Raw genomic sequence first — 15,940 nt, 5'->3', positions numbered from 1 at the left:
AAAAGATCTTTGGTAGCAATGTAGAGAACTAGTTCAATGAATGATTTGGGGAACCAGATCCATGCAGGACGTAATAAAAGCTGCCCAAGGCAACCCCAGAGACGTGGAAGAGGAACGTCATTTGTAGGAAGTAGAATCTTCAGGATTAACTCGATGCAGGAAGTGAGGAACAGAGAAGCACTTGATAACGCCCAGGAGTCTAAGGGCCGATGAAGGTCTTTCACGAGTTTGGGGAAAACAGGGAGATGGGTCGGAGGGAACACTACGAAGGAGGTCAGGTTTGTTCCTTGTGTAGTAGCAGGCAGCTAATCAGATCTAAATACCTTTCCGGGCCTCCCGGCCCCGGCTCGGGCCCCGGGCCCACGGTTCCTACGGTTCCCACCCCCACCAGCAAAAGTCAGGCCTCCCATCCTTCTGACCTTGGACAGCAAGGCGAAACGATCCCTCCAGGCTTCCTATGCCCCTTTTCCCTCCTCCGAAGCGGTTCTCCACTTTCTCTCCCCACCCCCACACCCCGTCACCCCACTCCAAGAAAAAAAACGAAAACAGCGTCGTGCCAGCGCCTCAGACTTCCCGACCCTAGGACCCAGCTCCGGGGGCTCTTTCTGCGGCCTGGGTTGGAGGGGCATCGCTCCTCCGGCTCCCGAGGCCCCGCAGTTCAGTAACTCTTCCCCTCGCCCCCTGCATTCCCAGCCCCAGCCCGGCCCCGCCTCCCCACCGGGAAACATCCCAAAAAAGGGCAGAAAAGAAATTTCGGCCTAAAGTTGGCCCGTAGGGAAAAGAGGAGAGTCCGCAGGGAGAAGAGGAGAAGGGAGGGCGCGCTGGGCAAGGGAGAGAGAGAAAGCGCGGGTGGAGTGGGGGATGAGTGGAGCGGTGGTCGGGCCGCTAGAGAGAGGAGGAGGGTGAGGAGGGGGCGGATAAGGACGCGTCCCAGACAGGGATGGGGGTGGGGAGCGCGCGTATCCCGCCCAGAGGTAGCTGCGTGGAAAATATGCCGGGCACGTGGGGGCGGGGCACGTGGGGGCGGGGCAGAAGGGGTGCGGAGCTGGGTTCCCAGCCTCCAGGTATCTGTAGAGTAGCGGCCCTGGTTCCAAGGCTACGGGCTGGAAGGAGAAACAAGAGGAGAGGTCAGGCCCGCCCTCGGGGGCAGCAAGCCGGGCCCTCCCCGCACTGAGACCGAGTGGCTGGGCTCCCCTCCTGCCTCAGTTTCTCCGAGTCCCTAGTGAAGCTCTCCGCTATCACTGCCACGTCGGTAACGCAAACCCAGTCTGAGACTCAGGGTAAACTGAGGCACTCGACCGCTGAGGAGCCCTCCCTCCCCTCCATCCCCCCCAAAAAGACATTTAATCCCAGGGGATTTACAGGAAACTTCTAAATTAAGGGCAGCGGCTGCTGCAGCTGAGGCGCGGGAGGGGGCACACAGGTCCCTGAGCCTAGGCAGCTGCCGTGAGCTCACGCCCCGAAATAGCCCCAGGGGCCCCATCCGCAGCTGCCACTGGGCCGGGCTGTCACTCAGGAAGCGCGGAACCCCCAGGCCGAGGGTACCGTCCCCTCAGCAGCGGTTGGATTTTTTCAGCGGATCATCCCGGCTACTTTCCCTTCCGACGGCTGGGGGAGGTGTGGGAAGAAAGGGGAGTAAGGGAGGGGCGGAGCCTCGAGGGGGCGGTCCCGAGGGGGTGGGCGCAGGGGGCGACCGCACCCCCACCTCCGACTGGGCCTTGCTTCTGCCCCTACAAGGTTTGGCCCGTGATGGGGGAGGGTCCCAGCCCCCAGCTCCGCCCGGTCCCTCCCCGCCTTTTAGGCGCCCGCGCGGCTGGGACATCCCAGTCCAGTTTGGTTCTCCTGGCCCACCAGCCGTGCTTTCAGTCCTCGCCGCCAGCCCAGTTCGCCCGGTCCGCATCGCCAGCCGGCCGGCCCGACCCCCACCGCAGCCATGGACGCCATCAAGAAGAAGATGCAGATGCTAAAGCTGGACAAGGAGAATGCCATCGACCGCGCTGAGCAGGCCGAGGCTGACAAGAAGCAAGCTGAGGACCGCTGCAAGCAGGTGAGCGACCCCTCCCCCCGCCCAGCCTTCCCTCCCTACCCCGGGCCCAGTGCAACCCCCTCCCTCAAAATGAAGGCAGGGTAGGCGCAGCCCTGTGCCCCCTAGCCTGAGGCCTGCTGTCCAAAGCTCTCTCCTGTCCAGCGCAGGGTCTGGGCCTTCATAGTTCCCCCAGGGACCTAGCTAGAGCCACACTTCATCTCACACATTATAGCCTGGGGAGCCCCAGTACCCCAGCTTCCACTCTTGCCCTTGCAGAGTAATGATGGGCCCTGCTCCTTAAGGCTGGAATCTCTCCACTCCCACCAGGTCCCTCGAACACCCCTGGCTGCACTGTCCCTCCTCTACTAACTCTCTTCCTCTCTGAAGGCTCTAAATATCTCTTAGTACCTGCTTACACACACCCCTGCCTCCTCCCTGGGCCTGGGCCTGGCTAACCGAGGCTTCTCTCTCTCAGCTGGAGGAGGAACAGCAGGCCCTCCAGAAGAAGCTGAAAGGAACAGAGGATGAGGTGGAAAAGTATTCTGAGTCAGTGAAGGACGCCCAGGAGAAACTGGAGCTGGCCGAGAAGAAGGCCACCGACGTGAGTGTGAACCTGGGGGACGGTGGGAGAAACACACTGGGAGGGGTCCTAGACCTGGGGATAAAGAGAGATGAGAACCTAGATAACCCCAGCACCAGGACAGAAATGGTTTCCTCTCAGGAATCCAGGCCAAGGCAAGCTTGCACAAATAATCCTAGGCAGTGGGTAAATCAAAACCACCTACCACTTCCCCTAGAGGACGGGTAGCCTTCTAATTCCGTTTGGCTGCATCTCTTAGAATGTACAGTGATCAAGCAGTGAGTCATCGTGGGGGTGGGTAGTACAAGAATTTACCATCCACCCCCAATCAGTCCTCCTACTGAAAAAGAAGAGGGCACTGCAGCTACATTTGCAGGGTGTGGGTATAGGTGCTGCTGGGCAGGAGGAGAGAGAGAAATCCAAAACTGGGCTCTGACTTGAGTTACACCCCTGGGGGGGCATTAGAAATTCCCTGGCCTTGACCTCTGGCTCCAGTGGCCTTGCTGTGCACTAGGGCCCCAGCTCAGGTTCTAACAGCCCCTCATTTACCCTCATTAAGCTGTCAGCCTCGAGACCATGCCAGGCCACAGGGCATAGGCACAGGGCACAGATGCCAAGACAGCCGTTTGGCACATCCTGCTCACTCAGATTTCGCTGCCCACCCCACACACCCTAACCAGACTTTTCTACCTTCTGTCATTTCCAACCCCCACCTCGAGGTAGGAGAATGGCCATATGACCTTAGACATGATCGTTACCGGTACCATTCTCTGTCTCAGTTTCTCCATTTGCCTTGTACCAGGATTAGGTTTAAAATGAGCCCACTGTTGGGTGGATAGGGGGATTAGCATAAGCATGGTCTGAACCTCTGAGATCAGAGATGACATTAACTGTGTGTATTGACTGTTATCCATGTTCCCCAATTCCTTACCCCCATTCCCACTCTGGGTTAATTTCTCTGACCTCCAGCCTTTGGTTTTGGTTCTCCACGAGCCCTGGCACTTGGGAGGAAGCTGACCTGCAGCTGCTAGCAAAGACAACCCTGGACATCTGACACTCTATAAATAACCAAGGCCCGGTGCAGCTGAAGGCAGGACTGGAAACCCAAGGAGTGGGGTGGGGGCTGAAGGGGAGGAGGGTAGACAGGGACAGAGCCAGGGAAACAGGGCAGCAGTGCCCGGAGTAGAAAGGAAACTGCCCAAACTAATTGTGTGACCTTGAACACAGCACTTAACTTACATAGTGCCTCCTCCCTCAGTTTCTCCTTTCTCTTCTTGCTTCCCATTTGCCCAGTAAGGACAGTTGTGTCTTTCTGTAGTTAGAGAGCAACATCTATAACTTGGAAGAACTTAAGAAGCAGAAAATGGCAAATGTCAGTCCTGTGATGAGGATCCCAGGACTTCCCAGAGTTATTTGTCACCCCACTGCCATAAAGAGAGTTTCCCTTTTACAGAACCTCATCTCTCTCTAGAGTAGACCACTCAATGTCGCCGAGTCATTCTTCTCAACCTCCAATGCTATCCCCAGAATCCTTCCACACTGACTCATCTGGCCCTGTGCCCATGATGGGCTCTTGTCACCTTAGGTGGCCTTCAGCACCTGGAGGACAAGCTACAACTACTTTCTGTATATGGTACTGTGTTTCCTCTGCCCCACAGTACCACCCAGGATCTGCTTTTTACCCCCTGTGCCCCCAGTGCTGCCACCTGTCTCACTTACTTCTTCCCTTACACTGGTCCTTTCTCCTCTCCAATCTTAAATCTCAGGGTCTCTATCTATGTCTTTGTCTCTGAAGAAGAGCCAGGGATAACCTAACACTTTTGGACTGTGGATTCTGCAGGCAATATGCTCAAGTGTTTTCTGCATATTATTTCCCAAAATCATCAGACTCGCTTGGGAGCTTTAAAAAAAAAAAGATTTCTAAGCTCCTGCCCTGGTGATCTCAGTTCAGTGGATCTAGCAAGGAGCTAGAGAAACTGTTTAGTTTTATAAGCCTACCAGATGGTTCTATTGATTGATAGAGTATTAGAAATACTGCATTGTCTTAGAACTGCCTACTCAGATTTAAAAAGGAGGAAACTGAGGCTTAGTTGCCCAAGGTCACACAAGTGTTGAGTGACTGAACTGCAGCTCAAAGATAACAGTCTGACTCAGAGCCAATATTCTTAACACCAAACTGCACTGCATCTCTCATTTTCCTTTGCTGGGGCTCATCTTGCTCTGCCCTCTCTTTTTTTCAAGGTTTCCAAGGTTTTTGTCATCAGTTTCCATGGACCTTCCTCAGAATCTCCATAGTTTTGTCTCTATTTTAGGATTAGAGGCTAGGTATCTGTCACTCATACTGCCCTGGCACCATCCCCCAGTTGCCTCTAGGCCTTGGCAGGGAACCCCTTGCTACAGCCATGGCATGTCCCATACGCCTGCCTGGCTTGCCTCCTGAGCCCCTCGCTGGGAATCTGCCTGGCAACTGGTGACATCATCAGGGCTTGATTCGGTGATTGGCTATTTTTAGCAGCAGCAAGGTCTGGTTGGCCTTTTTCCCCACCTCCTTACCTGGGCCCAGCTCTGCTGTGGTGTCAGGGCTGCCTCAGACTTCGTCACAGCACTTGGAGTGTCCTTGGAGGGGACAGAGGGACCTGCATGCAGATAATTATTGGGAAACTAACTATGCACAGTGCCTGAATTGGCCCTGTAACAGGGGAGTGGAATGTGTCAAGGAATGCCTATTTTGGACTGGAGCATAGAGTCTGGGCAGAATATAGATGGTTGCTTAGGGTGAAAAAAAGAGGTCGAAAATCTAGAAACCAGGAAGCTGGGGTTCTTTTTTGACAAGAATCTTACCATGCTCTGGAGCCTTGATAATCTTTATCCAAGGTAGACAAAGCCTTTCTGACCTCTAACCTTTGACCTGTAGGCTGAGGCAGATGTGGCCTCCCTGAACCGCCGCATTCAGCTGGTAGAGGAAGAGCTGGACCGGGCGCAGGAGCGCCTGGCTACAGCCCTGCAAAAGCTGGAGGAGGCTGAGAAAGCAGCTGATGAGAGCGAGAGGTGGGAAGGGGACCCTAAGCCAGGGACCGGGTGGGAAACCTATCTCTGCTGGTCCTGACCCCACCACCACCCCTCTCCTTGCCTCTCAGAGGAATGAAGGTCATTGAAAACCGAGCCATGAAGGATGAGGAAAAAATGGAGCTTCAGGAGATGCAGCTAAAGGAGGCCAAGCACATCGCTGAGGATTCAGACCGCAAATATGAGGAGGTGACGGCCGTGCTCCACGTCCTTCTCACTCCCAAGCCCCAGACACCCCCAGCCATTCACCATAGATCTACTCCTCTCTCTCCCTTCCCCCCAGGTGGCCAGGAAGCTGGTGATCCTGGAAGGAGAGCTGGAGCGCTCAGAAGAGAGAGCTGAGGTGGCTGAGAGGTGAGGATACCCTGGGGTGGCAAGTGAAACTTCACCTGAGCCCGTGGCTCTGGGGCACTCTGCACAATGAGGAGGCAGTTTCTCAGACTTGGGGCCACAGGGACAGATCCTGTCCTCTGACCCCTACCTGCTGCCTCTAGCCGAGCGAGGCAACTGGAGGAGGAACTTCGAACCATGGACCAGGCCCTCAAGTCCCTGATGGCCTCAGAGGAGGAGGTAGTGACCTCTCTGGACCTTTCTGGGCAATGGCGCCTTCTCTCAGCTCACCTCCTTCTCCATCTCAGGCTGTTCTCTGTCACCTGCTGGGGTTGAGAAGGGCATGGGGCTTCCAAGCTCTGTCTGCTGTCACTCTCACAACTTTGCTCTTCTCTTCTCTCCTCCACCCCTCCCCCACTGTGCCATCTCCACTGTCTCCCCTCACTGTGCCCTCACATCTCACCCTGCCACACACCCCCTGCAGTAAATGTGGGGACCTAGAGGAGGAGCTGAAAATTGTTACCAACAACTTGAAATCCCTGGAAGCCCAAGCAGACAAGGTAGAGGGGGGTAGAGGGGCAGTGAGGATGGGGTCCTGCAGGGGAGTGGGGTGATGGGCCCAGGCAGGGTGGGGCTGGGTGATCAATGGAGACAAGATCCTGAGTAGCCTGCAGGGCTCAGAGGAAAAAATGAAGGATTTTTGGAGGCAATCTACTGATGGCATATGTATGTCCCTGAAAGTATTCCACCAAAGAAGATAAATACGAGGAGGAGATCAAACTTCTGGAGGAGAAGCTGAAGGAGGTAAGAGTCCTTCCTGTCTTCTCCTTCCCCTCAAGCCTCCAAATCCCCACCAGAGACAGCCTGTGGCAGGGAATTTGGGGCTAGGAATGGTAGAGAAGGTCAACTTAAGTGATAGTGTCTAGGCGGGCCTAATTTTTTTTGTCATTTCCACATCTTGCCTTTACTCCCAGGCTGAGACCCGAGCAGAGTTTGCCGAAAGGTCTGTGGCAAAGTTGGAGAAAACCATCGATGACCTGGAAGGTAAAAGGGATACTCCCCTGCACCCCCAAACCTTTTTAAGTAGGTCCACACTCCCCATGACTGTCAGTCAGTCTGTCTCTTATCTTTACATCCTATTATATTTGCCACTGATAAATTAGGGCTGGACTTCCTAACACTCCAGATTCCAGTGGTCAGTGCCTACCGTTCAAGTACTTGTAGCTAGTACAACTCCAGTGCTTCTCAAACTTAAGCGTGTGTGCGAATCCCCCAGAGAGGTTTTAAAATGCAGATTCCTAGGTCCTACTCCCTAGTGATTGCTGACTTTGGCCTGGAGAATTTGTTTGCTTAACAGGCTCTCTGGTAAAGCTCATGCTGCTGGTCCTCAGACCACACTCTAAGTAGCACCGATATAGACAATTCTGTCTCCAAGTGCAATACAATAGAGCTAGCTATATCACAGAGCCTTCTTTATTAAATAGAGAGCTATTTGGTTTAATATCTACATTTGCAAGACAGCATTAATGGAAAACACTATTTTAAGCTAGATTTGGTGAAAACAAATATGTAGTTGCTAGTCTGTGGCTATTTCTCACTGTGTAAAACTGTCTTTCTATTCTATGATAACCCTTCACATTCATAATTCCCATTTCTCTTGCTTCCAGCCTTCTCAGGCAAGCCCCAATTTTATCTCCAACTTTGTAGGACTTTAGACATTTCTGGCTTGAACACTCTTCCCTTGAAACAAGCATTCCTGTTTATCCAAAGCACTGTGCCCTCAGGTCCCCAGAGAGGCAAGAATTCCTGGGACAAGAACTAATTTAGGGTACAGAGAAGATAAAAGACACAGTGGTACAGAGAGGGGAGGAGGGAGCCCTAACAGCTGTCCAGCCTGTTCTCTGGCCTGTCCCTTTTACTCCATCTCTGTCTGCCTCTATCTGATTCTTGTTCTCTCTTTCCATTACCCTCTCTCCTTCCTTTCCTCTTTCCCTCTATTCCCTCTCCCCATACTCCCACCCATTCCTGCACCACTACCCCCAGATGAAGTGTATGCACAGAAGATGAAGTATAAGGCCATCAGCGAGGAGCTGGACAACGCACTCAACGATATCACCTCTCTCTGAGCCCTCACCAGTGTGGCCCCCTTGGCCCCTTCTCTCCTCTCCTTTCCATTCTCTCTATGAGGAGGGGCGCAGGCAGAAGGAACGAAAATTGCCAACATTGCACAACCAGGCTGGGCGCAGCCTAGGAGAGCCCCCATCGTACATGCTGCCTACCCTGGCATTTGCTTCTTCCTTCTATCCATCCGCTACCCGCTCCACCTGCTGGCCTCTACCTCTGCTGCTGAATAAAACTCAACTTGGTCTCCATGCTGTTTTCCTGCCCTCCAGAGAGCACTTCCTTCACTCCCCTAAAAATACTAGTTCAGTGCTGAAACCTTGGCTCTTACAGACACCCCCAATCTTGTAACACCCCTCCACCACTAAGCTCACCCACAAAACAGTGTGGCCCACATTGAAACCCCCTCTGCACGGGCACTCCCAGTCTTCACTTTCTGTCACTGCTGCATGTGGGCATGTATGACCCCCTTCAGTCACCATGAGCCATGTGGTGCTTCTGCAGACCCAGGCCTGTCACTGACTTCAGAGCACTCACCTGAGGTTCCAGGATCTCAAGGAATGGTTAGAAGGGAAATGGAGCGATGAGGTACAGGCAAGGAGGGGGTGGGTGCGGCAAGAAGATTGTGAAAAGTCTGAGATGAATCTGGAAAATCTTTGGATGCCAACAACATGGGGCTTTCATTGCAGGTCTGTTTTCTGCCTCCAGTCTGTCTGTCTGGCTAGCCTTCCCTTTCCTGGCTCAGTGTTTTGTCTTTCCTTCTGTTTCCAATTCTCTTAAACCTTCTAAAGGAGATGGGCAGATTAGTTTATGACTCAAGCCTTCCCATCCCACCTCCGTGACCCTGAAGCTTTCAGTGAGGCATCCATGTCTGTCCTGGTCAATCCATCCATTCGCCCCTACCAGGGGGTCCTCAGATCCCTGAATGCTTGTGTCTTCATGTGCACAAGCATGTCTGTTTGTCACACCCCCTGTCCATGCCTTCACGTCTCTTCTCTCATGTCTCCCTTCCCCTTCCTCATGTGCTGCTTCCTCTCACAGAGACCTTGGCCAGTGCCAAGGAAGAGAATGTGGAGATTCACCAGACCCTCGACCAGACCCTACTGGAACTCAACAACCTGTGAGGGTTGGCCTTGCCTCCAGCCGGGCTATAGTTGCCACCCAACCCAATAAAACAAATTACTGGCATCACAGGGCCCTTTAAGCTTTTATTTGGTGTTGGCGATGGCGGTGAGAGGATGCCTGAGGGAAGCAATGGAGTTGGAAGGACCCCTGGGTGAGCAGGGCCTGGGTCTGTGTTCTGTGACAAGGCTTCCTTTTCAATGGGAGCCAAGGGGTGGGGGTGCTGGGCTCACTGAGGAGGGTTGTGAACAGGCTGTGTGAAACAGGCCCAGTAGGGCTGGGAGGACATCCTAGCTCTTACTCTCTACAAGGCAATGGAGCTGCTGTCAGTGGCACTGTCCCATTCCAGCAGGTGGCTGAGCCAAACACAATCTGATGACAAAACTGCAAAGCTACACAGATTTTACTTGAGCAGCGTGAAAGCCCAAAAGCCTAAATGTGATTTTAAGCCTAGAAGCTGAGCCTGCTCTACCCTCAGACACATACACTGTCACACACACACACACTCATTCCAACAATATCAGTGATTTCTGCCCCTTTCCTGTTAGAATGCCACCGCCGCCCCCCGCAAAGATGTCCGTACCCTAACCCTGTGACATGTTACCCTAAATGAAAAAGGGACCTTGTGATTAAGCTCAGGATTTTGAGATGGAGAGATTATCCTAGATTATCTGGTTAGGCCCAATGTCCTTATAAGAGGGAGGCAAGAAAGTCAAAGGCAGTTGCAAGAGATGTAACAATGGAAGCGAGAAGTTGGAGCGATGCAAGGAAGGGTCCACAGCCAAGGACTGCTTGGCTTCTAGAGGCTGAAAAAGGAAACATCCTCCCCTCAGTGTCCAGAAGGAACCAGCTCTGCCAATACTTTGACTTTAGTCCATAAGATTCATTTTGGACTTACGACCTCTTGAACTCTAAGAGAATAAATTTGCATTACTATTAAGTTTGTGGTAGTTGTTACAGCAGCAATAGGAAATGAATACACCACCCTGATTTGGGGAACAAAAGTACCTTCCACACATTTTATTAGAAAAAAAATTTTTAATCTTTGTTAGTTAAAAAGTGTCATGGGCAGGATAGAACAAAGTCTCCAGCTCCCATTTCAGATTCTGCCTGGCTTTCTTCATGTTCTCCAAGTTCCAGGCCTCTAGGCAGCACTCTCAGTGACCTCTGCTGGGTGGTAGCTAATATCCCCTTTGGTCCCACCTGGGTGTCTACACAACAGGGAAGCCTAATCAGAAAACTGGCCCAGGATGAGCTTATTTGTGTCCAATTTTCTTAAAGTGTTCTGGTCTCCACATAGGAGGTGGGAGCTATGCCTGAGAGAGGGGTCAGCATAATACATACCTTCGCCGCCTTCTCATTTGCACAAGGCAGGCAATGCTGGTGACAGCAAAGAGGATGCCAAACACCAGGGCCAGGACGTCACCTGGAGAGAGGTGAGGATGACTCAGGAAGTGAGCCTGTAGGGTCCCCCAACCCCTGCCCCAAGTTCTCCAGCTGCCCCACAGCATCTCAGAATCCAGAAGAGGCCAGCAAAGGGATGGAGTGGATACATATGAACGAATAAGATATAAACACCTTTTTTCCTTCCTAAAAAGAGGCTGTTGGGGGAGAAAGATGATCAGAGATTTCTGAAGCTTCATTCTGACCAACTCTTGCCATGGGGAAAATAGTGGAACCCCCCTGATCTTGATCTGACACTATCCCACAGGATTGGAGATCTGTTCTACAGAAAAGGAGAGGCAGCAGAGGTGGTCCTGACTAGTACCTGGGGCTGAACAGTGCCAAGGGGTGGCCACAGCATCAGGAGCTAGAGGAAGAACATAAACTCACCAGCAGCGAGGCAGGAATTCAGGCGGACTGTAGAGAAAAAGGAAACAGCTAGGAGCTGGGACCACCAGTGACTAACAAATGAAATATGGGATGATGAGGGACCAATGGCTGAGGGGACATGGTCATATGAGACACCAGACAAAGCCGCACCTGGCTCAACGGTCTGCTCCACTCCAGTAGGGAAGGAGGCCTCAATTATCCGCCCATTCAAAAGCTGCATGGCTCGAAAGTTCATCTGTAGCCGAGTGTCCTCAGGTCCCCACAGGGAGCCAGAGAGTGTGTGGAGCTAGGGAGGTCATTAGACAGTGGGGGAGGGCTCAGGACAAGGAAACAAAAGGGTCACAGGCCTACTCACAGCCAGCACCTCAGGGCTTCACCCTCCATGTCCCTCTAATCTCCCACGCTGCCTCCTCTTTCTCACCTCATCCTATACCCATTTTCCCCACATTCCCTTTGTCACCACCATGCCGCAAACCCCACCTGCTTAGCACTCAGCCTCACTGTCTGGTTGAACACAGTCCAGATGACCCCCTGGGCACAGGGGGGTGTGGTCAGAGACCCCTCATATCGGAAGTAGCGGCTGAGGTCGGAAGGCAGCAGTGCAGATACATCCAGTCCTGGGACCCAAGTCTCTGAGTCTGTGGAGAGGACCTGTGCTGGAGTCCCACCTGGATCACTCCCTTCTGAAGCTTTGAGGTATAGGGATATAGTTTCATATCCCAGAAGCCAAGTTGACTCAATTCCCTGAGACCACTTCTTCACTAAGTGTTTCTCTACCCCGTAACTCAGCACAAGACATAGCTCAGAAGAAAGAAAAGGGCTTTGGAGAGAATTGCTCCTTAGGTCTTCCCTCTGAGTCTTCACTTTGCATACTGTGATAACATGCTGGACCACAGATTTAAGCCCAGAGTGAATCAAAAGGCAAAATGAGCTGAATAACTTGTAAATAAATATAAATATTTATAACTATAAAAAAAAATGGAAAAAAAAATCAAAAAGCACAGTTCCCCCTAGTTTAGCAAAACTTAAGGTCCAGTAGGGTAAGTGAGGTTTAAAATGACCCGGAGTGACTGAGAAGGAAAAGAAGATTTCCAACAAAAGTATTTATAAATTTAAAATATTTGATGCTTGTAAGGAGAATAGACAGTTCTCAGAAAAATTTTAGCTCCAACCCCTGAAATTCCAAACAATTTTTTGGTCTTACTTGGTTTTTGTCTTATTTTGTTCTTTGATTTTCGTTTTTTAACCATAAAGGCAGTGGGGCAGCAGTTTGCTTTTGTCTGTTTGTCTCTGTTCAACTTCATAGTTACTATCAAGATCATAGCCAGTTCATACATCAACCCTCCCTCTGTGGGAGGGACCACATCTCCATACCTTCCTCAGCAATTTCTTCCAAATGTGACAGCAACTGCTCATAGGCACTGTTTTCTTCAGGGCCTTCCTAGAAGATGACAGGTGCAAGACAGGTGATACATGTATCTAGGGCCACGGCTGGAGCCCTGCAGGCGAGGTAGAGTTCCCACGGTCCTCCCTCATTCCTCAGCTCTAAGAATGCTGAGGGAACACAAAATCTTATGTATTATTTATTATTCAAAGTCTACTTACTCTTACTCTGCAAACTAACCTAACGAGCTTGGCAGGATAGTTTTCGATGGCAAATTGGAGAATGAGGAGGAAGGTGGGCTACTTTACTAGGACACAAGGCCTTCATGGCCCAGGCCCAACTCACTTTTCAAGACTCATTGCCACCTCCACACACACTTCATGCCCCATCCCCCAAAACCATAATAACCTTTGTATTCATTACATCTGCATTCACATTAATAATTTATATGTTGACTTTTCGAGCAAGGACATGTTATTTCAAGGCGCTTCTCTGAACTCTATGCTGTGAGGCCGATGTTACGGAGTCAGGGCATGAGTGAGGCTACCTGGGGTCTTGCCATCCCCCCATTTTACTAGCTTCTAATCATCATGTATGTAGCCTTGATCATTACAGGTTCAAAGAGGTCACTAGATGTTTCTCTAGACTTTATTGTAATTTACAAAGAGGAAATTATGGATTATAGAAACATTAGAGAAATTACTCTTCCTCATGCCCACTTTATTGCAGCTGCCATCCCTCGAATTTGCCATATTCTGAGCCCTTGCACATGCCGTTTGCTCTGCACAGAGTATCTCCTTTTCTTTCCCACTAGTGAAGGCTTCCAGTTTCACCTCCTCTTAGAAGCCTCCCCTGACTACCTCTTTTCTTTGTCCTTTGTATATGTTTACCCTGTCAGCTTCCCTCACTGGCTGTGGACTCCTTAGAGACGAGGATCAAGGGTTTCTGAAACCTTTTTGTGGCCCAGGGCCTGGCTTACAGTGGGTGTTTAATGAATGAACTAATGAGTGAATGAGGATAATAGCCAGGTGCCTGAGTGAGCTGCTGGGATGGGGTCTCTGGGGGCAAGATACGCTGAGCCCCAGGGCATGGGGAAACAGGTTGTGGGAAGAGTCCAAGCCTGGTACCTGCAGAAAGACAGCCAACACGGCCAGGCCCCCTGGGCGCCCCAAGGCCTCATCAACTTTGGCAAATGCAGTGCTGAGGTGAACCACGTGGATCTGGAGAGGAGAGGTGGGTAGAAGTGGGCAAGATCCCTTGCCCTGCGTCCCCTTCGTCCCTCCGCGGAGAGCTGTGCCCTCACCTCGGCAGGGAAACGGTGGCCGCCAACCGTGTGCTCCGAGCCGGGTCGAGCCGCAGCGCCCCAGTGCAGATGTAACTGCAGGGCCCGGTACTCCCTCCCGGGACCCAGGGCCATCTCCAGCCCGGGAGGCAAAGTCAGCTGCACTGCGGAGGGAGAGCAGGTGAGAGGTCCCGGCCCCACCCCTGAGAGGCAGCCTAAGCCCCCAGCACCTCCGGGATCATCCCCTTCCCCTAGGCCCCATCCCCTCCCCAGATACCCGCCACCTCTTCCCTGAGGCTCCGCCCCGGGACCGCCTCACCCGTGTGGCCATTGTTGCGCAGGCGCAGTTGTGGGAGTGGCGGGAGCTCAAAGCCAAGGAGTTCCACGGGTCGCAGGGCGGGGCAAAAAACGGTGCGCTCGGGACGGATATCTACCGGGGACTGGAAGCGGCCAGCGCAGGCTGGGGACATCTGGGACCAGGGCAGGTCGCCTGTGGTGGGAGAGTATGGACGGGAAGTCCGATAAGATCAAGAATTTTTAGGGACAAGGGATAGAAGAGATGAGGGGGTGGAGTCAGAAGACACTGGGGCGGGAAATAGAAATCAGGGATGGGGACAGAGACGGGTGCGGGCGTTGTCGGGGCCTGGCAGACCCGAATGCGGTGTGGGGGGCACCCAGGACCAACGTTCGGGGGTGGTTTGGGGTTAGATCAGAGCTGAGTACCCAAATTGAGTCCGTGCAGGGGTTCAGTGCCTCACCTCCGTAGCGCCAGTGACTGTGGGCATCCCCTGTTAAAAGTGAAGGATGAGAAGGCTGATCTTTGAGCCCAGTCCCTCCCGGATGGCCAGGACGAGGTAGGTCTCGCATCACAAACTCAGATGCCTTACATTTGTTAGCAGGTAACAAATGCCTAAAGCGAGCCAGGTGTAAAGCACAATAGAGTGCAGCCAAACACAACACCACAGCTGGTGGGCCACACAAAGATCCTACTGGCCCTGGAGATACCAGTTCGCAACCACTGCCTTAGTAAATGGGTGGGGACCACAGTCCCCATACCCAAATCAGTAGATCCTCTTTCCTTTCTCCCTCACCCATCACTCTTCCCTTTCTGGTCTCCTCTTTTTCTAAAGTTTCTGGCTTGGGAGTCGAGATACCAGGTCCCCCTACCTGCTATTTTCTTCTTCCTAGGTCTTAGTTTCCTCACCCGCAGACTGAAGATGAGGGGATTTCTACAAGCCTTTCTTGTGCTTCCTCTGGTATCCCCATCTTTCCTCTTCTTATACTCTTCTTGCTACCTGTTTTCTCTTTTCGCATTCCTAATCTCTTTCTCCTCTCCAACCTTCCTCATTATTCTTTCCCACCTCTTCCTGCTTACCTCTCTCCATCTATGCCTCACATTTGTCTCCCCATCTGTCCCCTTCTAGCTCTGAAAAAGGGAAAGGGTTTAGTGGCACGAGAGCCCCTGGGGTTGGGAAAGGCTACTGAATAATATCTGCCTGGGCTGGGGTTTAGTGAGAGGAGACACAAACCTCCTGGAGCCTAGCTTTGAAGGGCTGATGACCACTTACCTTTGTTGTTCCTGTGGGCATTATTCTGGGGACCTTGAGTGTCCCTGGGAACCTCGACAGTAGGGGGATCCTCTAACTTCAGAGAGTCTTCTCCTGATTCAGGCTTCATTTCAGGTGGGTCCTCCTCTCCAGGTGGATCTTCTTCACTGGATAGGTCCTCCTTGCCCGGTGGATCATCTTCCCCAGATGAATCTGCTCCTACGGAGGGAGTCGCCTCCATCTGGTCTAGGCTCTGGGGATGGGCAGGTAGCAGGAGCAGCAGTAACAGCAGCACAGTGGGGCCTGGGGCAGGGGCTGAGATCAACAGAGGGAGCCAGGAGCTGGGGCACAGGAGAGCCATGTGGCTGACTGTAGGGTGTCCCAGACACGGTGTGTACGGGCTGTACGTGCATTGGAAACAGGAGCTGGGTGGGGGAGGAGCAAACCCGGAGGAGAGCAGGCTGACTCACAGAGTGCCCTTTTGTAGAGACAGAGCCAAAGTCCCTCACAGCTCTCTGGCTTTGTGCCCCCTGCCCGATACTAAAGCCTGGATGAGGGTGGAGTGAGGGCAGGTATGTGTGCAGGCACAAGGTTATCAGGGTCATGGGCTCAGCCTGGAACCCAAGGTACCACCTGGCACTGCACAGGC

At 52.5% G+C, this 15,940-nt stretch overlaps 2 protein-coding genes across 9 annotated transcripts; one reads left to right on the top strand and one right to left on the bottom strand.

Annotated features, from left to right (window-relative positions):
* Positions 1–1,689: 1,689 nt before the first annotated feature.
* Positions 1,690–9,316, top strand: TPM2 (tropomyosin 2). Of its 4 annotated transcripts, none has more exons than XM_011381493.2 (9): positions 1,690–2,047; positions 2,502–2,627; positions 5,521–5,654; positions 5,744–5,861; positions 5,956–6,026; positions 6,487–6,562; positions 6,744–6,806; positions 6,977–7,046; positions 9,165–9,316. In XM_011381493.2, the coding sequence occupies exons 1-9, from the start codon at positions 1,934–1,936 to the stop codon at positions 9,245–9,247; spliced, it is 855 nt and encodes a 284-aa protein (XP_011379795.1). In that variant the 5' UTR covers positions 1,690–1,933; the 3' UTR covers positions 9,248–9,316. The 4 variants fall into 4 exon arrangements, with proteins under 4 accessions (XP_011379795.1, XP_011379796.1, XP_011379797.1 ...); XM_011381494.2 differs by lacking the exon at positions 9,165–9,316 and adding an exon at positions 8,046–8,374; XM_011381495.2 differs by lacking the exons at positions 6,487–6,562; positions 9,165–9,316 and adding exons at positions 6,167–6,242; positions 8,046–8,374.
* A 934-nt stretch (positions 9,317–10,250) lies between these two features.
* CA9 (carbonic anhydrase 9) lies at positions 10,251–15,722 on the bottom strand. Of its 5 annotated transcripts, none has more exons than XM_011381485.2 (11): positions 15,313–15,652; positions 14,503–14,532; positions 14,029–14,234; positions 13,766–13,903; positions 13,590–13,682; positions 12,453–12,519; positions 11,559–11,734; positions 11,229–11,364; positions 11,079–11,105; positions 10,590–10,671; positions 10,251–10,456 (listed from the first exon to the last, which is right to left on the bottom strand). In XM_011381485.2, the coding sequence occupies exons 1-11, from the start codon at positions 15,650–15,652 to the stop codon at positions 10,390–10,392; spliced, it is 1,362 nt and encodes a 453-aa protein (XP_011379787.1). In that variant the 3' UTR covers positions 10,251–10,389. The 5 variants fall into 5 exon arrangements, with proteins under 5 accessions (XP_011379787.1, XP_011379788.1, XP_011379789.1 ...); XM_011381486.2 differs by having other exon boundaries at positions 10,348–10,456; positions 11,559–11,716; positions 15,313–15,715; XM_011381487.2 differs by having other exon boundaries at positions 10,348–10,456; positions 13,766–13,908; positions 14,064–14,234; positions 15,313–15,715.
* Positions 15,723–15,940: the final 218 nt, after the last annotated feature.

Source organism: Pteropus vampyrus, unplaced genomic scaffold (assembly GCF_000151845.1).
Source record: "Pteropus vampyrus isolate Shadow unplaced genomic scaffold, Pvam_2.0 Scaffold436, whole genome shotgun sequence".
Classification (NCBI taxonomy): Eukaryota; Metazoa; Chordata; class Mammalia; order Chiroptera; family Pteropodidae; genus Pteropus; species Pteropus vampyrus.
The sequence above is the reverse complement of the archived record's forward strand: the minus strand, read 5'-3'. Positions and strand labels throughout refer to the sequence as shown.